Consider the following 23,483-nt stretch of genomic DNA (forward strand, 5'->3'; position numbering starts at 1 on the left):
TCCTTTTTTTCAATCTTTCACTTGACTCTAAATCTGATGACCCTGTATTGGAGATCCTAGTTTCTAGATAATCAAAGGATTCTACCTCGTTAATCCTTTCTCCTTCCAATGATATTTCATCTTCCATTGCATACTCCGGTCTCATCATCTCTGTCTTTCTTCTATTTATCTTGAGCCCAACTTCGTGTGATATTTCATGTACTCTGGTAAGCAAGCATTGCAAATCCTGTGGTGTTCTGCTAATAAGCATAGCATCATCAACATTCTGTATACACACACACACACACACACACACACACACACACACAATATATATATATATATATATCTATATATATATATATATATATATATATATATATATATATATATATATATACATACAGTATATATATAATATATATGAACTGGGTGAGTGTGTTCTCTAGTACATATAGGTTTATGATATAAGTAAAAGCTAATTGATACAAGGAAAAGCTGGATGCTACAAGCCCAATGGCTCCAACAGGGAAAATTGCCCAGTGAGGAAAGGAAATAAAGAAGTAGATAGAATAGTACGCCTGAGAGTACCCTAAAGCGTGAACACATGAGGCTTGATATGAGATATAAGATAATTTGTGTGGAAACGAAGGAAAACGCAACCTACTGAATTCAGCCATTCTGAACCAGCAATAATTCTAAAACATTCTTGCTCTAAACTTCCGATACCTGCCAACCGCATGTTATAGAAAGGAAATTTAACCAACATCCCGATTTAAAACCAATTTCGTGTAAAGGCCACGAGAACACGAATTTCGGGGAGTACCTATGGTGTGTGGAGAAAGTATCTTGGGTTACATTTGAAGACTAGGATATATATATATATATATATATATATATATATATATATATATATATATATATATATATATATATATATATATATATATATATATATATATATATATATATATATATATATATATATATATATATATATACACACACACACACACAAGGACAGAGATGAAATCGCTGGTCCTACTCCACCTTGGTCGCAACTTACCAAAGCTAGCTATTTACTAGATATATAATTCACCACTCATGTCGGCAGCCACCAAACGTTTCAACAGAATGTAACTAAGAACCTGATCTATTCAAGACTACCAAGCATTCTAGCTCATGTGCTATTATGTTTGAATTTTTGTGACGTTCTTGCTCCCAAGTCCCTGTATATAAACTCGATGCTTGTTTAATAAGTTTAGATTGATTCACCTTGCTTCTCAGATACACCCTAAACAGCTCTCCTACACAATTGGTGACCACCGGAGGACTCCCTCCTTCTGACATCCCCCTCACTGTTTGATGATGCCGTTGCCCACTAAACCTGAATCTTAACCACATCCCGTCTCAATAAAACTACCGCACTTAGGCAGCGAGGAAGGGTTCGCCTGGTTCTAGCATGCCATAGTCCAGTTTTGCATCAAGGGTGTGACTCGCTCAATCAGTAGGGCAGAGTATGTACTCACGGCGATCTGTGAGGAAACGAGTACCAGAAATATACGATTGGCTTTGCAAACAAGGGGACACCCCAATAGCGTACGACGCACTCAAAACATACTCCTGGAGAAGTACTCGCCATCACTAGCCGCCCGTATAGACTAGCTTTTTCAGCCCTCTCAACAATTGGTGGGGGACAAATGGCTTCCGTCACTGTCAGGGAAACGACCAGTATCGCAACCTGCCACAGACAGCTATCCTTGTGAAGTGAATCTACTTCGTGCCCTTTTGGTACAGCGAAAACCCAAACCTGTACGCAATGACATCCCCGAAGCCGATATTTTGCCCATGAAGGACCTGATGATTAAGTCGACACCCTTATGGACAGCCATTTCACCACCTTCAAAACCTCCATCAATGCATCCACTCCTGATGACGAGGACAACTATTCAACATCAATCAAAGCTAACGTGAATGCAGTAAGACACAGACGCCTACCCGTTGAAGTGCCGGGGCAGCGATAAAGCAACCCACAACCTACATATACCACCCCTTGTTCATGCTGCTACCAACGACCTCTCCAGGCACTTACTGACACTCATCGGCCGCACTTATACAACTATCACTCCAGACTCGGAGCTGCTACGAAGAAATGTGCAAACAGTTGTCAGTGGCCATAAAACATGTAAGTATGCCATTGCTTGTGGAAGTGGCCTCCCTTGTCACTAAACATTTTTTTTAACATGATGCAGGTACGGGCATGCGATTTTTGGTAGACACTAGTGCTTGCCGTTCTCTTCTGTCAAGGCCACAATGTACAGTAGTCTCTTTAAGCTTGCCGAAGTTTGCCTGGTAGCTGCCAACAAATTTGCAATACCCACCCATGGTTATGAAACCCTCACATTATCATTGAGAGCATCAAATATAATCGGAAGTTTCTCATTGCTGATGTCACATTGCCAATCCTTGATGCAGATTTCCTCTCATCTTTTCCATCTAGTTGATGTTGCTCAACGACGATTAGTCAACGCGGACTCATACTTATCAAAACCTCTTCAACCCACCCCCTTCGACTTCGCTCTTTACATCAGCACACTGACGGATGCCTATACCCTCCTCCTCATGTTGTACCTGGACGTTTTCTGTCTAGAACTTCATCAAACACTTACGGTTCCAAACACGATATTTGTCACTATATCAAGACGACAGGGCCCCCAGTGTTTTCCAGATTCAGGTATCTGGCACCAGATCGTTTGGCAGTCGCTGAACTAACGTTCACCAAAATGGATGAAATGGGCCTTTGCCAAAAGGCCTCAAGCCCAAGATCATCACCCTTACACATCGTCCTGAATAAAGATGGTTCTGTGTCCAAGTGGGGATTACAGGAGCCTGAACATGCAGACAGTGGATCACTTTTCCCTCTCAAACATCACCGACGTGGCCTCCTACTTGCACAAAGCGAAGGTTTTCTCTATGCTTAACCTCCTGAAGGGGTATTATCAGGTGCCCATGAACTTAGGAGACATCCATAAGACAGCTATCACCACCCCCTTCGATACATACACCTTTAATTACTCCTGTTTTGGCCTTCATAATGCTAGGGCACCTTTTCAATGCTTCATGGGTGGCATCTCGGGGAACCTCCCCTTCTGCGTATATTACGTGGATGATATACGAGTGTTCTCTTCCTCCAAAGAGCATCACCTCCATCACCTACGCATCGTCCTCGACCGCCTACAATAGAACAGCCTCGTTGTCCGGTACCTTTGGCGCCAACGAAGTATTTTTCTTAGGGCACCACATCACTCCTGAAGGAGTCGCCCCCTCCCTGAGAAGGTAGCATCCATTCAGAACATCTCCACACTTTCGACCATCACAGTAGTGCAAGGATTCTTGGGCACGATCACCTATTATTACCGTTTCCTGCCAGCCATCGCCACCACTCTTGCCCCCCTCTACGCCTCCCTTAAGGACAACCCAAAAGACTTGAAGTGGGTCCCTTTCAACAAGCGGCCTTCTGCAACGCAAAGAATGACATATCAACTGCTGCTACTGTCATTTTTCCCATGCCACATGCCCCTCTACTTCTCTCCATTGATGCCAGTGATGTCACTATTGGTGCTGTATTCGAGCAGGTGGTCAATGTCTCTCCCTGCCCATTGGCCTTCTTCAGTGAATAAAATAAAAATGTTCAAGGCTGAATCTGGCTATTCTACTTTCGACTGCGAATTGCTTGCAGTGCATTTGGCTCTCCGTCATTCGCACAGACCATGTCTCTGGTGCATGCCTTCACTTGAAAGTCTGATGCTTGGTAGAAGCCCAATGAAAAGATCCAGAGTACCAAGCATGTAGGACACAATACACATCCCTCCATTCAGTAGACTTCACCCTAGATGACTCCAACACCAAGCTCATCTGTGACGTCAGTATCATTAGACCACGACCATTGATACCTGTTCCCATTGTGCCAACATGTGTTTGATTTCATTCATAGAATTTCACATCCATCTTCCCGATCTACAGCACAGCTCCTGAAGACGAAGTTCATTTAGCACAGCATTACTAGAGGCTATGGCACTACCCAAGAATTGAGAACAATGGTTTGATTTTGGAGTGTCCTTCCCTTAGAAGAGCTGCTTACCATAGCTACAGTCTCTTCTGCCCATACCAAGAGGAAAGTGGCCACTGAACAATTACAGTGCAGTAACCCGTTGAGTGAAGAAGAATTGTCTGGTAATTTGTGTTGTCAAGTGTATGAGGAGAGAGTAAAATAAGTAAAGAACAAGCCAGACTATTCAGTTGTGTTGCGAACACAAAGGGAAAATGAACCCTAATCATAGAGAAGCCATTCCAATGGAAACTGCAACGTCTGCCTCAAATACATTAGCCTTACTCACTGTATGGATAGCAAATTTGGTATCCTTGAACATAGCACTTCTGACATGGGTACCATATTCACTTCTCAATTGTGGGGATCATTAGCGAATTTCCTGGGAATCACCCTACATCAGACAACCACCTAAAACCCAGCTATCAACAGAATCGTTGAACTTTTTTATCACACACTCAAAGCAGCTTTGATGTCCCGCTGCAAGGACTCCAACTGGTTTACCCAGCTTCCCTGAGTCCTCCTGGGACTAAGGACCCTTCTTATAGATAGACGCACTGGATCTCTCAGTAGCTGAAATGCTGTATGGCGATCCGTTGGTCGTCCCTGCCCAATTTTCTTCAGTCTACAACAACCTCCTATAATCTCCAGCGCATACAGAACGCTGTGGGAAAATTTACTCCTTGCCGCCAAAGTTACAAGCCCCCAGCAAAGCAACACATACAGTACCGACAAATCTGCACTCAGCAACGCACATTTTCCTGGACAACGACACTAGCAAGCCACTGCTAACGCCCCCTTACATGGGCACTTCCTCCTGATCCATTGTACACCGAAAGCATTCTTAATTAACATTTGTGGCCTTTGATCACCTAAACCTGCATATATACTACCAGATAACCCGCCTACAGTACACCTCTCTAGAGAAGGGCGTCATATTACACATGTATCTGATTTTTAATGGGGGAGCCATGTATTGCACGTGTTTCATACACGCTCGTATACTTTAACGGTTTTGCCTTTTTATCTTATCACTCGTTCTTCCACCAACTATTAATAGACCAACCTGAGTAAGCATGCTAGCTCATGTTCTATTATGTTTGAATTTTTGTGACGTTCTTTCTTGCAAATTCTTGTATATAAACTCGATGATTGTTTAATAAAGTTTAGTTGCATTCACCTCGCCTCTCAGTTACAACCTAACGGCTCTCCCACACACAATAAATCCCGAATATCTCCTAAAATCGAATTCTCTCAACCTTGGATATAACTTACACTCAAATTATATAATAAGTACAACTACCCTGGTCAGATTTCGAACGTATGTCTTTAGGGGTTTTAATAGCGATGTAACAGTAACTTATACAACCATCCACTGTGTGAACTGTAAAATAATCTAACGCATACAGACAAATACCTACAAAAAAGAAACATTGTTATAAAATAAATCTAGGCACAGGCTACGGGACATGAGACCACCTCCTTTAACTAGTTCTATGTTTATGGCTAATTGCATAAGACTGGCAGACGCAAGCATCCCTCCATCTGGCAGCAACAAGAAAGGACCATTGATGCCTTCCTATTCGTACAGAAATAACCTGCAAGCAATCAGCTTAAAATTCCAGAGAACAGTTTTCTTTGTCCCAGCGTAATCGCTCTTTTGATGGAAACGGACGCAGTTATCAACAGAGAGAGAGAGAGAGAGAGAGAGAGAGAGAGAGAGAGAGAGAGAGAGAGAGAGAGTTGTGGCTGGGAAGGGTAACCCATGTAACATTGACCAGTTCCTTCGTGTAAGACATGGTTTACCCTCATGGGAGTAAGGGAGTTGTCCCACAAGGGTTGATAGGTGGTACTCTGTAGTTTTATGGAGGAGGACTTCGTGAAATACAGGTTGAGGTATTTCATGGGTGTAAGGGAGGTGCATCTAAAGAAATACAGGATGGAGTACCTCTTGGGATTAGGAGAGCGGTATCTTAAAAAAGACAGGGACTAAATGAGGGGAACCTTTTTATTGGCTCAGAGAAGTAGGATACCTCGTAAGCAATCTTCCCAACCCCCCCCCCCCCTGTTTTAAGAGCTGCGGGTAGAGTAATGATGCGAAGAGTAAAAGTATTATTGCCCAAATCTCTCTCTCTCTCTCTCTCTCTCTCTCTCTCTCTCTCTCTCTCTCTCTCTCTCCGTGTTCTTAATGAGGTTGACAACCAACAATAGTAGGAAATTCACACTCGATTTAAAAAAGTCATACAGTGCAGTACGACGAATTCTATGAAAAAAAAATATATACAATGAATAACGATTCAATTAAGAAAGCCAAAATAATCAGTAAAATTATCAATGAATCTAAGGCTGGAAATGCTTTTTTTTAGTGGTTTGGTCTTAATAATTTTGTGAAAACTACACTCTCCCGAAGATACTACAGTATATCACTTAGTAAAAAGTTCACGCCATATAGTATGCATCTAGATAATTTCAACATTTTAAGTCAATAAAGCTTATTCGGATATCATTACAGTTTACCTAAATAACACCAATGCAAGGATAAACCGGTATGGTTTGTCATAAAATTAATTTCCTCAATGAGAAATTCTTTACCACTTACACTACCCACGTTTGTCCTTTATAAAAATCTATATGTAATTTCGCTTTGCTAAAACTAAGGTTTCCTAACAAAAAATGGCTGCAAAAAATATCTTGATAATTATGCGATTACCTGTAAGAGTGGTCATGGATATCTATTTCTAGAACATTATAGAAAGGTTTTTATGTATTTTTTCCAGACGTTTCCTTATAGACATGGTTTTCTTAGACTTCACCTTGATAATTATACACATCTGTTTACACGAAGCCTTAAAATATGATGAAAAAACTACAATCAGAAATACAACACCTAAATGATTATTCTTAAGTGGTAAGACTGATTAAGTAATTTAAGTGTATATGAGCTGCAAGAAAATCTAACGAAATATACTCTCTCTCTCTCTCTCTCTCTCTCTCTCTCTCTCTCTCTCTCTCTCTCTCTCTCTCTCTCTCTCTCTCTCTCTCAGTAGGGGATGCATAAGGTTATAAAAAATGCAAAGATCTTTCAAGTTTTAATTTGTCTGACATCTGAATAAGACGGGTTCCAGACACTAGTACAGACACTCGTCTTTACCTCCCATGCGAGTTTTCCTCAAACAACTCAAACGCGACGCATAAATACCAAGCTAATTAGAGGAAATTGCTTAGAATGAACGGCTGGTCTAGACACCCTGACACTGTTATATCTCCTAAGCATATAATCATCATTATTATGTTTATTAATGTTATTCACGCTATCATCATCAATGGTATAATCAATACTACTAATACCAAGATCTACAGAAACTTGATTTATACTATTAAAATGTGATGATCTTTTTAGGGTGATAAAACACTGACGGTACTTTTAAATAGAGGGAATAAAGAATTAATTACTGAAAATATTGTTTTAATATTTTCCTTATATCAAGAAATATATTTTTAAGGGGATTTGGTTACTTCCGTTTTTCAATCATCATCAAATTTTAATATACTAAGGAAATCTATAGTAAAAGTAAATAGTTTGAGCTTTAAAAAAAACAATATTAAAACAATTTTGCCTATCATGATCCCTTAATATAATCTCATTATGAGCCAAAACAAGAATAATAAATTAAAAATAAAACATACTAAGACAAGACGACGGAACAGATTTGCTTTGGTTCCTCTTAATTCCCATTATCGACTTCACATTCCAATAATGGTCTGATTTACAGGAGTAAACATCCGTGAAACTCTCCTTTTCCGAAGCGAGGTTCCATAATTAACCTAATAATTAATACGTCCTCACAAGCAATAAAAAAGATCTTTAATACACCGCCTCCCTCCCTCTCTCTCTCTCTCTCTCTCTCTCTCTCTCTCTCTCTCTCTCTCTCTCTCTCTCTCTCTCTCTCTCTCTCTCTGTGCACCTGGTATTCTCACTGTCTCATGATACAAATTATGCGAATAAGAATTGAAAACCATCTGGTGGTGACGATTAGAGTACTTTCCACTAATTACCGATATAACCCCAATACTATTTTTTAGGTTAAGTTAGATTAGGTTTAAATTTTATCCAATTACAGATTAAATAACCTAACCTAAAAAATAGTATTGGGGTTATATCAGAAATTCGTGGTGGGGCAATAACAGGGAAGTACCACGATTTTTTTTTTTTGAGGATTTTTCTTTTTTACATTTCATGAAACACAAAAAACTAACAAAACTTAAATTTAACAGCACATCAAAACCAAAATGTGTTTATATAATATATTATGTTAACACCAACACTGTTGTCCACACAAACCGAATTGTCTTTCACGACAAGCTACCACAGCTATGTGGTTAACAGTCCACTGTGTGGCAATTTGCCACAACTACCTCCCTGATTGGGGTTGTGGTTATCATCATCATCGTCATCATCATCATCAACAGCAATCGAAAGTTCAATCAGTCTGGGTCATCAACAATTACGTAATTCTGAGCAGTCGTATAAAGTTCCTTAGCATAAGCCAGGTCATCAACAATTAATTCCACATTGAAGTAAAATCTCTCAAAAAAAAAAGCAGGAAAAACACTTACGAACACTCCGAGCTAACTAAACTATCGCACTATAATCAAAGATAAGTAAACTTTCTGTCATTTAGAATCACTCCTAGCAAATAGATAAAAAAAATTGTACTTACTGTAGAAATAAATAATCACTTCCACGCTGGTCGAAATAATATAAAATAAATCCAGACTCAAATCACACAGAACTGCCTCTGGCTGCAGTCAAATAATAAAAAAAACATTCGCTTAAGACATTCACCACTGTCCTAAGCTAGCTGAAAATATGAACAAAACCTCAATTATACCAACAGTCTTTCTCACAACAAACAATAATTAACTAAGTGCTCTCTCTCTCTCTCTCTCTCTCTCTCTCTCTCTCTCTCTCTCTCTCTCTCTCTCTCTCTCTCTCTGGATTTGGCAAACAGCAAAATAAATAATGGAAAATAAAAATAAAATAATCCTCCAGAGTTAATGATGGAGTTGGGAAGTAGCAGAGGTCCTAAGTTGGGAAGTAGCAGATATTTGAAATTAGGACGTAACCAAGGTCCAGAGTTGGGAAGTAGCAGAGGTCTGGAATTAGGAAGTAGCCGAAGTCCAGAGTTGGAAAGTAGACGAGGTACAGAGTTGGGAAGTAGCCGAGGTCCAGAGTTATGAAGTAGCAGAGGTCTGGAATTAGGAAGTAGTTGAGGTCCAGAGTTATGAAGTAGCAGAGGTCTGCCGTTTAGGAAGTAGCCGAGGTCAAGAGTTGGGAAGTAGCAGAGGTTCGGAATTAGGAAGTAGCCGAGGTCCAGAGTTGGGTAGTAGACGAGGTACAGAGTTGGGAAGTAGCCGAGGTCCAGAGTTATGAAGTAGCAGAGGTCTGGAATTAGGAAGTAGCTGAGGTCCAGAGTTATGAAGTAGCAGAGGTCTGAGGTTTAGGAAGTAGCCGAGGTCCAGAGTTGGGAAGTAGCAGAGGTTCGGAATTAGGAAGTAGCCGAGGTCCAGACTTGGGAAGTAGACGAGGTCCAGAGTTATGAAGTAGCAGAGGTCTGGAATTAGGAAGTAGCTGAGGTCCAGAGTTATGAAGTAGCAGAAGTCTGAGGTTTAGGAAGTAGCCGAGGTCCAGAGTTGGGAAGTAGCAGAGGTTCGGAATTAGGAAGTAGCCGAGGTCCAGAGTTGGGAAGTAGACGAGGTCCAGAGTTATGAAGTAGCAGAGGTCTGGAATTAGGAAGTAGCTGAGGTCCAGAGTTATGAAGTAGCGGAAGTCTGAGGTTTAGGAAGTAGCCGAGGTCAAGAGTTGGGAAGTAGCAGAGGTTCGGAATTAGGAAGTAGCCGAGGTCCAGAGTTATGAAGTAGCAGAGGTCTGGAATTAGGAAGTAGCTGAGGTCCAGAGCTATGAAGTAGCAGAGGTCTGAGGTTTAGGAAGTAGCCAAGGTCCAGAGTTGGGTAGTAGCAGAGGTTCGGAATTAGAAAGTAGCCGAGGTCAAGAGTTGGGAAGTAGCCGAGGTCCAGAGTTATGAAGCAGCAGAGGTCTGGAATTAGGAAGTAGCTGAGGTCCAGAGTTATGAAGTAGCAGAGGTCTGAGGTTTAGGAAGTAGCCGAGGTCCAGAGTTGGGAAGTAGCAGAGGTCTGGAATTAGGAAGTGGCCGAGGTCCAGAGTTATGAAGTAGCAGAAGTCTGGAATTAGGAAGTATCCGAGGTCCAGAGTTATGAAGTAGCAGAAGTCTGGAATTAGGAAGTAGCCGAGGTCCAGAGTTATGAAGTAGCAGAGGTCTGGAATTAGGAAGTAACCGAGGTCCAGATTTGGGAAGTAGCAGAGGTCTGGAATTAGGAAGTAGCCGAGGTCCAGAGTTGGGAAGTAGCAGAGGTCTGGAATTAAAAGGTGGCCGAGGTCCAGAGTTGGGAAGTAGCAGAGGTCTGGAATTAGGAAGTGGCAGGTACAGAGTTGGGAAGTAATAGTGGTCTGGAATTAGGAAGTGGCCGAGGTCCAGAGTTAAGAAGGAGACAAGGTACAGAGTTGGGAAGTGGCAGAGGTTTGGAATTAGGAAGTGGCCAAGATCCAGAGTTGGGAAGTAGCAGAGCTTTGGAATTAGGAAGTAGCCAAGGTCCAAAGTTGGGAAGTAACAAAGGTCTGGAATTAGGAAGTGGATGAGGTCCAGAGTTGGGAAGTAGCAGAGCTTTAGAATTAAGAAGTGGCCGAGGTCCAGAGTTGGGAAGTAACAGAGGTCTGGAATTAGGAAGTAGCCGAGGTCCAAAGTTGAGAAGTAGCAGAGATTCGGAATTAGGAAGTGGCCGAGGTCCAGAGTTGGGAAGTAACAGAGGTCTGGAATTAGGAAGTGGCCGAAGTCCAGAGTTGAGAAGTAGCAGAGGTTTGGAAATGGAAAGTGGCCGAGGTCCAGAGTTCGGAAGTATAAGAGGTCTGGAATTAGGAAGCGGCCGAGGTAGAGATTTGGGAAGTAGCAGAGGTCTGTAATTAGGAAGTGGCCGAGGTCCAGAGTTGGGAAGTAGCAGAGGTTCGGAATTAGGAAGTGGCCGAGGTCCAGAGTTGAGAAGTAGCAGAGGTTTGGAATTAGAAAGTGGCCGAGGTCCAGAGTTGGGAAGTATAAGAGGTTTGGAATTAGAAAGTGGCCGAGGTCCAGAGTTGGGAAGTGGCAGAGGTCTGGAATTAGGAAGTGGCCGAGGTCCATAGTTGAGAAGTAGCAGAGGTTCGGAATTATCAAGTGGTCGAGGTCCATAGTTAAGAAGTAGCAGAGGTTCGGAATTAGGAAGTGGCCGAGGTCCAGAGTTGAGAAGTAGCAGAGGTTTGGAATTAGAAAGCGGCCGAGGTCCAGAGTTCGGAAGTATAAGAGGTCTGGAATTAGGAAGCGGCCGAGGTCCAGAGTTGGGAAGTAGCAAAGGTTTGGAATTAGGAAGTGGCGAAGATCCAGAGTTGGGAAGTAGCAGAGCTTTGGAATTAGGAAGTAGCCAAGGTCCAAAGTTGGGAAGTAACAAAGGTCTGGAATTAGGAAGTGGCCGAGGTCCAGAGTTGGGAAGTAGCAGAGCTTTGGAATTAGGAAGTGGCCGAGGTCCAGAGTTGGGAAGTAGCAGAGCTTTGGAATTAGGAAGTGGCCGATGTCCAGAGTTGGGAAGTAACAGAAGTCTGGAATTAGGATGTAGCCGAGGTCCATAGTTGAGAAGTAGCAAAGATTCGTAATTAGGAAGTGGCCGAGGTCCAGAGTTGGGAAGTAACAGATGTCTGGAATTAGGAAATGGCCGAAGTCCAGAGTTGAGAAGTAGCAGAGGTTTGGAATTGGAAAGTGGCCGAGGTCCAGAGTTCGGAAGTATAAGAGGTCTGGAATTAGGAAGCAGCCGAGGTACAGATTTGGGAAGTAGCAGAGGTCTGTAATTAGGAGGTGGCCGAGGTCCAGAGTTGGGAAGTAGCAGAGGTTCGGAATTAGGAAGTGGCCGAGGTCCAGAGTTGAGAAGTAGCAGAGGTTTGGAATTAAAAAGTGGCCGAGGTCCAGAGTTGGGAAGTATAAGAGGTTTGGAATTAGAAAGTGGCCGAGGTCCAGAGTTGGGAAGTGGCAGAGGTCTGGAATTAGGAAGTGGCAGAGGTTCGGAATTATCAAGTGGTCGAGGTCCATAGTTGAGAAGTAGCAGAGGTTCGGATTTAGGAAGTGGCCGAGGTCCAGAGTTGAGAAGTAGCAGAGGTTTGGAATTAGAAAGCAGCCGAGGTCCAGAGTTCGGAAGTATAAGAGGTCTGGAATTAGGAAGCGGCCGAGGTCCAGAGTTGGGAAGTAGCAGATGTTTGGAATTAGGAAGTGGCCGAGGTCCAGAGTTGGGAAGTGGCAGAGGTTTGGAATTAGGAAGTGGCCGAGGTCCAGAGTTGGGAAGTGGCAGAGGTTTGGAATTAGGAAGTGGCCGAGGTCCAGAGTTGGGAAGTATAAGAGGTTTGGAATTAGAAAGTGGCCGAGGTCCAGAGTTGGGAAGTAGCAGAGGTTTGGAATTAGAAAGTGGCCGAGGTCCAGAGTTGAGAAGTAGCAGAGGTTTGGAATTAGAAAGTGGCCGAGGTCCAGAGTTGGGAAGTATAAGAGGTTTGGAATTAGAAAGTGGCCGAGGTCCAGAGTTGGGAAGTAGCAGAGGTTTGGAATTAGGAAGTGGCCGAGGTCCAGAGCTGAGAAGTAGCAGAGGTTTGGAATTAGAAAGTGGCCGAGGTCCAGAGTTGGGAAGTATAAGAGGTTTGGAATTAGAAAGTGGCCGAGGTCCAGAGTTGGGAAGTAGCAGAGGTTTGGAATTAGAAAGTGGCCGAGGTCCAGAGTTGGGAAGTATAAGAGGTTTGGAATTAGAAAGTGGCTGAGGTCCAGAGTTGGGAAGTGGCAGAGGTCTGGAATTAGGAAGTGGCCGAGGTCCATAGTTGAAAAGTAGCAGAGGTTCGGAATTAGGAAGTGGCCGAGGTCCATAGTTGAGAAGTAGCATATGTTCGGAATTAGGAAGTTGCCGAGGTCCAGAGTTGAAAAGTAGCAGAGGTTTGGAATTAGAAAGTGGCCGAGGTCCAGAGTTCGGAAGTATAAGAGGTCTGTAATTAGGAGGCGGCCCAGATACAGATTTGGGAAGTAGCAGAGGTCTGGAATTAGGAAGTGGCCGAGGTCCAGAGTTCGGAAGTAGCAGAGGCTTGGAATTAGGAAGTGGCCGAGGTCCAGAGTTGGGAAGTGGCCGAGGTCCAGAGTTGGGAAGTATAAGAGGTTTGGAATTAGGAAGTGGCCGAGGTCCAGAGTTGGCCAAGTGGCAGAGGTTTGGAATTAGGAAGTGGCCGACGTCCTGAGTTTGGAAGTAGCAGAGGTTTGGAATTAGGAAGTGGCCGAAGTCCAGAGTTGGGAAGTGGCAGAGGTTTGGAAATAGGAAGTAGCCGAGGTCCAGAGTTGGGAAGTGGCAGAGGTTTGGAATTAGAAAGTGGCCGAGGTCCAGAGTTCGGAATTATAAGAGGTCTGGAATTAGGAAGCGGCCGAGGTACAGATTTGGGAAGTAGCAGAGGTCTGGAATTAGGAAGTGGCCGAGATCCAGAGTTGGGAAGTAACCAAATTTCAGAGTTGGGAAGTAGCCAATGCCCAGAATTAGGAAGTAGCCGAGGTCCAGAATTAGGAAGTAGCCAAGGTTCAGATTTGAGAAGTAGCCAATATCCAGAATTAGGAAGTATCCAATGTCCAGAATTAGAAAGTGGCCAATGTCCAGAATTAGGAAGTAGCCAATGTCCAGAATTAGGATATAGCAGAAGTTCAGAGTTGGAAAGTTGCAGAGGTTCAGAGTTGGAAGTAGCCAATGTCCAGAATTAGGAAGTAGCCAATGTCCAGAATTAGGAAGTAGCTGAGGTCCAGAATTAGGAAGTAGCCAAGTTTAAGAGTTGGGAAGTAGCCAATATCCAGATTCAGGAAGTAGCCGATGTCTAGAATTAGAAAGTGGCCAATGTCCAGAATTAGGAAGTAGCCGAGGTCCAGAATTAGGAAGTAGCCAAGGTTCAGATTTGGGAAGTAGCCAATATCCATAATTAGGAAGTAGCCAATGTCCAGAATTAGAAAGTGGCCAATGTCCAGAATTAGGAAGTAGCCAATGTCCAGAATTAGGATGTAGCAGAAGTTCAGTGTTGGAAAGTTGCAGAGGTTCAGAGTTGGAAATAGCCAATGTCCAGAATTAGGAAGTAGCCAATGTCCAGAATTAGGAAGTAGCTGAGGTCCAGAATTAGGAAGTAGCCGAGTTTCAGAGTTGGGAAGTAGCCAATATCCAAATTCAGGAAGTAGCCGATGTCTAGAATTAGAAAGTGGCCAATGTCCAGAATTAGGAAGTAGCCGAGGTCCAGAATTAGGAAGTAGCCAAGGTTCAGATTTGGGAAGTAGCCAATATCCAGAATTAGAAAGTAGCCAATGTCCAGAATTAGAAAGTGGCCAATGTCCAGAATTAGGAAGTAGCCGATTTCCAGAATTAGGAAGTAGCCAAGGTTCAGATTTGAGAAGTAGCCAATATCCAGAATTAGGAAGTAGCCAATATCCAGAATTAGGAAGTAGCAGAAGTTCAGAGTTGGAAAGTTGCAGAGGTTCAGAGTTGGAAGTAGCCAATGTCCAGAATTAGGAAGTAGCTGAGGTCCAGAATTAGGAAATAGCCGAGTTTCAGAGTTGGGAAGTAGCCAATATCCAGAATTAGGAAGTAGCCAAGGTTCAGATTTGGGAAGTAGCCAATATCCAGAATTAGGAAGTAGCCGAGGTCCAGAATTAGAAAGTGGCCAATGTCCAGAATTAGGAAGTAGCCGAGGTCCAGAATTAGGAAGTAGCCAAGGTTCAGATTTGGGAAGTAGCCAATATCAAGAATTAGGAAGTAGCCAATATCCAGAATTAGAAAGTGGCCAATGTCCAGAATTAGGAAGTAGCCAATGTCCAGAATTAGGATGTAGCAGAAGTTCAGAGTTGGAAAGTTGCAGAGGTTCAGAGTTGGAAGTAGCCAATGTCCAGAATTAGGAAGTAGCTGAGGTCCAGAATTAGGAAGTAGCCGAGTTTCAGAGTCGGGAAGTAGCCAATATCCAGAATTAGGAAGTAGCCAAGGTTCAGATTTGGGAAGTAGCCAATATCCAGAATTAGGAAGTAGCCGAGGTCCAGATTTGGGGAGTAGCCAAGGTTCAGATTTGGGAAGTAGCCAATATCCAGAATTAGGAAGTAGCCAATATCCAGAATTAGAAAGTGGCCAATGTCCAGAATTAGGAAGTAGCCAATGTCCAGAATTAGGATGTAGCAGAAGTTCAGAGTTGGAAAGTTGCAGAGGTTCAGAGTTGGAAGTAGTCAATGTCCAGAATTAGGAGGTAGCCAATGTCCAGAATTAGGAAGTAGCCGAGGTCCAGAGTTGGGAAGTAGCAGAGGTTCGGAATTAGGAAGTAGCCGAGCTCCAGAGTTGGGAAGTAGACGAGGTACAGAGTTGGGAAGTAGCCGAGGTCCAGAGTTATGAAGTAGCAGAGGTCTGGAATTAGGAAGTAGCTGAGGTCCAGAGTTATGAAGTAGCAGAGGTCTGAGGTTTAGGAAGTAGCCGAGGTCCAGAGTTGGGAAGTAGCAGAGGTCCGGAATTAGGAAGTGGCCGAGGTTCAGAGTTATGAAGTAGCAGAGGTCTGGAATTAGGAAGTAGCCGAGGTCCAGAGTTATGAAGTACCAGAAGTCTGGAATTAGGAAGTAGCCGAGGTCCAGAGTTATGAAGTAGCAGAGGTCTGGAATTAGGAAGTAACCGAGGTCCAGAGTTGGGAAGTAGCAGAGGTCTGGAATTAGGAAGTAGCCGAGGTCCAGAGTTGGGAAGTAGCAGAGGTCTGGAATTAAAAAGTGGCCGAGGTCCAGAGTTGGGAAGTAGCAGAGGTCTGGAATTAGGAAGTGGCAGGTAGAGAGTTGGGAAGTAACAGTGGTCTGGAATTAGGAAGCGGTCGAGGTCCAGAGTTAAGAAGGAGACAAGGTACAGAGTTGGGAAGTGGCAGAGGTTTGGAATTAGCCGAGGTCCAGAGTTGGGAAGTAGCAGAGGTTTGGAATTAGGAAGTGGCCAAGATCCAGAGTTGGGAAGTAGCAGAGCTTTGGAATTAGGAAGTAGCCGAGGTCCAAAGTTGGGAAGTAACAAAGGTCTGGAATTAGGAAGTGGCCGAGGTCCAGAGTTGGGAAGTAACAGAAGTCTGGAATTAGGAAGTAGCCGAGGTCCATAGTTGAGAAGTAGCAGAGATTCGGAATTAGGAAGTGGCCGAGGTCCAGATTTGGGAAGTAACAGAGGTCTGGAATTAGGAAGTGGCCGAAGTCCAGAGTTGAGAAGTAGCAGAGGTTTGGAATTGGAAAGTGCCGAGGTCCAGAGTTCGGAAGTATAAGAGGTCTGGAATTAGGAAGCGGCCGAGGTACAGATTTGGGAAGTAGCAGAGGTCTGTAATTAGGAAGTGGCCGAGGTCCAGAGTTGGGAAGTAGCAGAGGTTCGGAATTAGGAAGTGGCCGAGGTCCAGAGTTGAGAAGTAGCAGAGGTTTGGAATTAGAAAGTGGCCGAGGTCCAGAGTTGGGAAGTATAAGAGGTTTGGAATTAGAAAGTGGCCGAGGTCCAGAGTTGGGAAGTGGCAGAGGTCTGGAATTAGGAAGTGGCCGAGGTCCATAGTTGAGAAGTAGCAGAGGTTCGGAATTATCAAGTGGTCGAGGTCCATAGTTGAGAAGTAGCAGAGGTTTGGAATTAGGAAGTGGCCGAGGTCCAGAGTTGAGAAGTAGCAGAGGTTTGGAATTAGAAAGCGGCCGAGGTCCAGAGTTCGGAAGTATAAGAGGTCTGGAATTAGGAAGCGGCCGAGGTACAGATTTGGGAAGTAGCAGAGGTTTGGAATTAGGAAGTGGCCGAGGTCCAGAGTTGGGAAGTGGCAGAGGTTTGGAATTAGGAAGTGGCCGAGGTCCAGAGTTGGGAAGTGGCAGAGGTTTGGAATTAGGAAGTGGCCGAGGTCGAGAGTTAGGAAGTGGCAGAGGTTTGGAATTAGGAAGTGGCCGAAGTCCAGAGTTGGGAAGTAGCAGAGGTCTGGAATTAGGAAGTAGCCGAGGTCCAGAGTTGGGAAGTAGCAGAGGTCTGGAATTAGAAAGTGTCCGCGGTCCAGAGTTCGGAAGTAGCAGAGGTTTGGAATTAGGAAGTGGCAGGTACAGAGTTGGGAAGTAACAGTGGTCTGGAATTAGGAAGCGGCTAAGGTCCAGAGTTGGGAAGGAGATGAGGTACAGAGTTGGGAAGTGGCAGAGGTTTGGAATTAGGAAGTAGCCGAGGTCCAGAGTTGGGAAGTAGCAGAGGTTTGGAATTAGGAAGTGGCCAAGTTCCAGAGTTGGGAAGTAGCAGAGGTTTGGAATTAGGAAGTAGCCGAGGTCCAGAGTTTGGAAGTAACAAAGGTCTGGAATTAGGAAGTGGCCGAGGTCTATAGTTGAGAAGTAGCAGAGGTTCGGAATTAGGAAGTGGCCGAGGTCCAGAGTTGGGAAGTAACAGAGGTCTGGAATTAGGAAGTGGCCGAGGTCCAGAGTTGAGAGGTAGCAGAGGTTTGGAATTAGAAAGTGGCCGAGGTCCAGATTCGGAAGTATAAGAGGTCTGGAATTAGGAAGCTGCCGAGGTACAGATTTGGGAAGTAGCAGAGGTCTGGAATTAGGAAGTGGCCAAGGTCCAGAGTTGGTAAGTATAAGAGGTTCGGAATTAAGTGGCCAAGGTCCAGAGTTGGGAAGTAGCAGAGATTCGGAATTAGGAAGTGGTCGAGGTCTAGAGTTGAGAAGTAGCAGAGGTTTGGAATTAGAAAGTGGCCGAGGTCCAGAGTTGGGAAGTATAAGAGGTTTGGAATTAGAAAGTGGCCGAGGTCCAGAGTTGGGAAGTTGCAGAGGTTTGAAATTAGAAAGTGGCCGAGGTCCAGAGTTGAGAAGTAGCAGAGGTTTGGAATTAGAAAGTGGCCGAGGTCCAGAGTTAGGAAGTATAAGAGGTTTGGAATTAGAAAGTGGCCGAGGTCCAGAGTTGGGAAGTAGCAGAGGTTTGGAATTAGAAAGTGGCCGAGGTCCAGAGTTGAGAAGTATAAGAGGTTTGGAATTAGAAAGTGGCCGAGGTCCAGAGTTGGGAAGTAGCAGAGGTTTGGAATTAGAAAGTGGCCGAGGTCCAGAGCTAAGAAGTAGCAGAGGTTTGGAATTAGAAAGTGGCCGAGGTCCAGATTTCGGAAGTATAAGAGGTTTGGAATTAGAAAGTGGCCGAGGTCCAGAGTTGGGAAGTAGCAGAGGTTTGGAATTAGAAAGTGGCCGAGGTCCAGAGTTGGGAAGTATAAGAGGTTTGGAATTAGAAAGTGGCCGAGGTCCAGAGTTGGGAAGTGGCGGAGGTCTGGAATTAGGAAGTGGCCGAGGTCCATAGTTGAGAAGTAGCAGAGGTTCGGAATTAGGAAGTGGCCGAGGTCCAGAGTTGGGAAGTAACAGAAGTCTGGAATTAGGAAGTAGCCGAGGTCCATAGTTGAGAAGTAGCAGAGATTCGGAATTAGGAAGTGGCCGAGGTCCAGATTTGGGAAGTAACAGAGGTCTGGAATTAGGAAGTGGCCGAAGTCCAGAGTTGAGAAGTAGCAGAGGTTTGGAATTGGAAAGTGCCGAGGTCCAGAGTTCGGAAGTATAAGAGGTCTGGAATTAGGAAGCGGCCGAGGTACAGATTTGGGAAGTAGCAGAGGTCTGTAATTAGGAAGTGGCCGAGGTCCAGAGTTGGGAAGTAGCAGAGGTTCGGAATTAGGAAGTGGCCGAGGTCCAGAGTTGAGAAGTAGCAGAGGTTTGGAATTAGAAAGTGGCCGAGGTCCAGAGTTGGGAAGTATAAGAGGTTTGGAATTAGAAAGAGGCCGAGGTCCAGAGTTGGGAAGTGGCAGAGGTCTGGAATTAGGAAGTGGCCGAGGTCCATAGTTGAGAAGTAGCAGAGGTTCGGAATTATCAAGTGGTCGAGGTCCATAGTTGAGAAGTAGCAGAGGTTTGGAATTAGGAAGTGGCCGAGGTCCAGAGTTGAGAAGTAGCAGAGGTTTGGAATTAGAAAGCGGCCGAGGTCCAGAGTTCGGAAGTATAAGAGGTCTGGAATTAGGAAGCGGCCGAGGTACAGATTTGGGAAGTAGCAGAGGTTTGGAATTAGGAAGTGGCCGAGGTCCAGAGTTGGGAAGTGGCAGAGGTTTGGAATTAGGAAGTGGCCGAGGTCCAGAGTTGGGAAGTGGCAGAGGTTTGGAATTAGGAAGTGGCCGAGGTCGAGAGTTAGGAAGTGGCAGAGGTTTGGAATTAGGAAGTGGCCGAAGTCCAGAGTTGGGAAGTAGCAGAGGTCTGGAATTAGGAAGTAGCCGAGGTCCAGAGTTGGGAAGTAGCAGAGGTCTGGAATTAGAAAGTGTCCGCGGTCCAGAGTTCGGAAGTAGCAGAGGTTTGGAATTAGGAAGTGGCAGGTACAGAGTTGGGAAGTAACAGTGGTCTGGAATTAGGAAGCGGCTAAGGTCCAGAGTTGGGAAGGAGATGAGGTACAGAGTTGGGAAGTGGCAGAGGTTTGGAATTAGGAAGTAGCCGAGGTCCAGAGTTGGGAAGTAGCAGAGGTTTGGAATTAGGAAGTGGCCAAGTTCCAGAGTTGGGAAGTAGCAGAGGTTTGGAATTAGGAAGTAGCCGAGGTCCAGAGTTTGGAAGTAACAAAGGTCTGGAATTAGGAAGTGGCCGAGGTCTATAGTTGAGAAGTAGCAGAGGTTCGGAATTAGGAAGTGGCCGAGGTCCAGAGTTGGGAAGTAACAGAGGTCTGGAATTAGGAAGTGGCCGAGGTCCAGAGTTGAGAGGTAGCAGAGGTTTGGAATTAGAAAGTGGCCGAGGTCCAGATTCGGAAGTATAAGAGGTCTGGAATTAGGAAGCTGCCGAGGTACAGATTTGGGAAGTAGCAGAGGTCTGGAATTAGGAAGTGGCCAAGGTCCAGAGTTGGTAAGTATAAGAGGTTCGGAATTAAGTGGCCAAGGTCCAGAGTTGGGAAGTAGCAGAGATTCGGAATTAGGAAGTGGCCGAGGTCTAGAGTTGAGAAGTAGCAGAGGTTTGGAATTAGAAAGTGGCCGAGGTCCAGAGTTGGGAAGTATAAGAGGTTTGGAATTAGAAAGTGGCCGAGGTCCAGAGTTGGGAAGTTGCAGAGGTTTGAAATTAGAAAGTGGCCGAGGTCCAGAGTTGAGAAGTAGCAGAGGTTTGGAATTAGAAAGTGGCCGAGGTCCAGAGTTAGGAAGTATAAGAGGTTTGGAATTAGAAAGTGGCCGAGGTCCAGAGTTGGGAAGTAGCAGAGGTTTGGAATTAGAAAGTGGCCGAGGTCCAGAGTTGAGAAGTATAAGAGGTTTGGAATTAGAAAGTGGCCGAGGTCCAGAGTTGGGAAGTAGCAGAGGTTTGGAATTAGAAAGTGGCCGAGGTCCAGAGCTAAGAAGTAGCAGAGGTTTGGAATTAGAAAGTGGCCGAGGTCCAGATTTCGGAAGTATAAGAGGTTTGGAATTAGAAAGTGGCCGAGGTCCAGAGTTGGGAAGTAGCAGAGGTTTGGAATTAGAAAGTGGCCGAGGTCCAGAGTTGGGAAGTATAAGAGGTTTGGAATTAGAAAGTGGCCGAGGTCCAGAGTTGGGAAGTGGCGGAGGTCTGGAATTAGGAAGTGGCCGAGGTCCATAGTTGAGAAGTAGCAGAGGTTCGGAATTAGGAAGTGGCCGAGGTCCATAGTTGAGAAGTAGCAGAGGTTCAGAATTAGGAAGTGGCCGAGGTCCAGAGTTGAGAAGTAGCAGAGGTTTGGAATTAGAAAGTGGCCGAGGTCCAGAGTTCGGAAGTATAAGAGGTCTGGAATTAGGAAGCGGCCGAGTTACAGATTTGGGAAGTAGCAGAGGTCTGGAATTAGGAAGTGGCCGAGGTCCAGAGTTCGGAAGTAGCAGAGGTTTGGAATTAGGAAGTGGCCGAGGTCCAGAGTTGGGAAGTGGCAGAGGTTTGGAATTAGGAACTGGCCGAGGTCCAGAGTTGGGAAGTAACCGAGGTTTGGAATTAGGAAGTGGCCGAGGTGCAGAGTTGGCCAAGTGGCAGAGGTTTGGAAGTAGGAAGTGGCCGACGTCCAGAGTTTGGAAGTAGCAGAGGTTTGGAATTAGGAAGTGGCCGAAGTCCAGAGTTGGGAAGTGGCAGAGGTTTGGAATTAGGAAGTGGCCGAGGTCCAGAGTTCGGAAGTATAAGAGGTCTGGAATTAGGAAGCGGCCGAGGTACAGATTTGGGAAGTAGCAGAGGTCTGGAATTAGGAAGTGGCCGAGGTCCAGAGTTGGGAAGTAGCAGAGGTTTGGAATTAGAAGTGGCCGAGGTCCAGAGTTGGGAAGTAACCAAATTTCAGAGTTGGGAAGTAGCCAATGTCCAGAATTAGGAAGTAGCCGAGGTCCAGAATTAGGAAGTAGCCAAGGTTCAGATTTGGGAAGTAGCCAATATCCAGAATTAGGAAGTATCCAATGTCCAGAATTAGAAAGTGGCCAATGTCCAGAATTAGGAAGTAGCCAATGTCCAGAATTAGGATGTAGCAGAAGTTCAGTGTTGGAAAGTTGCAGAGGTTCAGAGTTGGAAATAGCCAATGTCCAGAATTAGGAAGTAGCCAATGTCCAGAATTAGGAAGTAGCTGAGGTCCAGAATTAGGAAGTAGCCGAGTTTCAGAGTTGGGAAGTAGCCAATATCCAAATTCAGGAAGTAGCCGATGTCTAGAATTAGAAAGTGGCCAATGTCCAGAATTAGGAAGTAGCCGAGGTCCAGAATTAGGAAGTAGCCAAGGTTCAGATTTGGGAAGTAGCCAATATCCAGAATTAGGAAGTAGCCAATGTCCAGAATTAGAAAGTGGCCAATGTCCAGAATTAGGAAGTAGCCGATTTCCAGAATTAGGAAGTAGCCAAGGTTCAGATTTGAGAAGTAGCCAATATCCAGAATTAGGAAGTAGCCAATATCCAGAATTAGGAAGTAGCAGAAGTTCAGAGTTGGAAAGTTGCAGAGGTTCAGAGTTGGAAGTAGCCAATGTCCAGAATTAGGAAGTAGCTGAGGTCCAGAATTAGGAAATAGCCGAGTTTCAGAGTTGGGAAGTAGCCAATATCCAGAATTAGGAAGTAGCCAAGGTTCAGATTTGGGAAGTAGCCAATATCCAGAATTAGGAAGTAGCCGAGGTCCAGATTTGGGAAGTAGCCAAGGTTCAGATTTGGGAAGTAGCCAATATCCAGAATAAGGAAGTAGCCAATGTCCAGAATTAGAAAGTGGCCAATGTCCAGAATTAGGAAGTAGCCAATGTCCAGAATTAGGATGTAGCAGAAGTTCGGAGTTGGAAAGTGGCAGAGGTTCAGAGTTGGAAGTAGCCAATGTCCAGAATTAGGAAGTAGCGGAGGTCCAGAATTAGGAAGTAGCCGAGTTTCAGAGTTGGGAAGTAGCCAATATCCAGAATTAGGAAGTAGCCAAGGTTCAGATTTGGGAAGTAGCCAATATCCAGAATTAGGAAGTAGCCAAGGTTCAGATTTGGGAAGTAGCCATTATCCAGAATTAGGAAGTAGCCAAGGTTCAGAATTAGGAAGTAGCCGAGGTCCAGAATTAGGAAGTAGCCAAGGTTCAGATTTGGGAAGTAGCCAATATCCAGAATTAGGAAGTAGCCAATGTCCAGAATTAGAAAGTGGCCAATGTCCAGAATTAGGAAGTAGCCAATGTCCAGAATTAGGATGTAGCAGAGGTTCAGAGTTGGGAAGTAGCCAATATTCAGAATTAGGAAGTAGCCAAGGTTCAGATTTGGGAAGTAGCCAATATCCAGAATTAGGAAGTAGCCAAGGTTCAGATTTGGGAAGTAGCCATTATCCAGAATTAGGAAGTAGCCAAGGTTCAGAATTAGGAAGTAGCCGAGGTCCAGAATTAGGAAGTAGCCAAGGTTCAGATTTGGGAAGTAGCCAATATCCAGAATTAGGAAGTAGCCAATGTCTAGAATTAAGAATTAGCCAATGTCCAGAATTAGGAAGTAGCCAATGTCCAGAATTAGGATGTAGCAGAAGTTCAGAGTTGGAAAGTTGCAGAGGTTCAGAGTTGGAAGTAGCCAATGTCCAGAATTAGGAAGTAGCCAATGTCCAGAATTAGGAAGTAGCTGAGGTCCAGAATTAGGAAGTAGCCGAGTTTCAGAGTTGGGAAGTAGCCAATATCCAGATTCAGGCTGTAGCCGATGTCTAGAATTAGGAAGTAGCTGAGGTCCAGAATTAAAAATTAGCTGAGGTTCAGAGTTGGGAAGTAGCCAATGTCCAGAATTAGCAAGTAACCGATGTCCAGAATTAGGAAGCAGCCGAGGTTCAGAGTTGGGAAGTAGCCAATGTCTAGAATTA

At 44.6% G+C, this 23,483-nt stretch overlaps 2 protein-coding genes across 3 annotated transcripts in view; one reads left to right on the top strand and one right to left on the bottom strand.

The window, feature by feature from the left end:
* Mid1 overlaps positions 1-8,888 on the bottom strand; it is a 257,350-nt gene extending 248,462 nt beyond the window's left edge. The window contains exon 1 of one of the 2 annotated variants that reach the window (XM_068383549.1): positions 8,809-8,888. The gene's annotated coding sequence lies outside the window, so the exon portion shown is untranslated. The remainder of the gene's footprint in view (positions 1-8,808) is intronic. The other variant, XM_068383550.1, reaches the window with a different exon arrangement.
* Positions 8,889-9,148: 260 nt separating this feature from the next.
* LOC137649505 (filaggrin-2-like) lies at positions 9,149-23,220 on the top strand. Its single transcript, XM_068382490.1, has 13 exons — positions 9,149-9,290; positions 10,813-11,118; positions 11,419-11,781; positions 13,391-13,927; positions 14,418-14,717; positions 14,825-15,114; positions 16,826-17,295; positions 17,710-18,491; positions 19,127-19,568; positions 19,983-20,764; positions 20,873-21,205; positions 21,832-22,145; positions 22,441-23,220. Exons 1-13 carry the CDS (start codon positions 9,149-9,151, stop codon positions 23,218-23,220), a joined length of 5,841 nt encoding a protein of 1,946 aa, XP_068238591.1.
* Positions 23,221-23,483: the final 263 nt, after the last annotated feature.

Source organism: Palaemon carinicauda, chromosome 11, assembly GCF_036898095.1.
Source record: "Palaemon carinicauda isolate YSFRI2023 chromosome 11, ASM3689809v2, whole genome shotgun sequence".
Classification (NCBI taxonomy): Eukaryota; Metazoa; Arthropoda; class Malacostraca; order Decapoda; family Palaemonidae; genus Palaemon; species Palaemon carinicauda.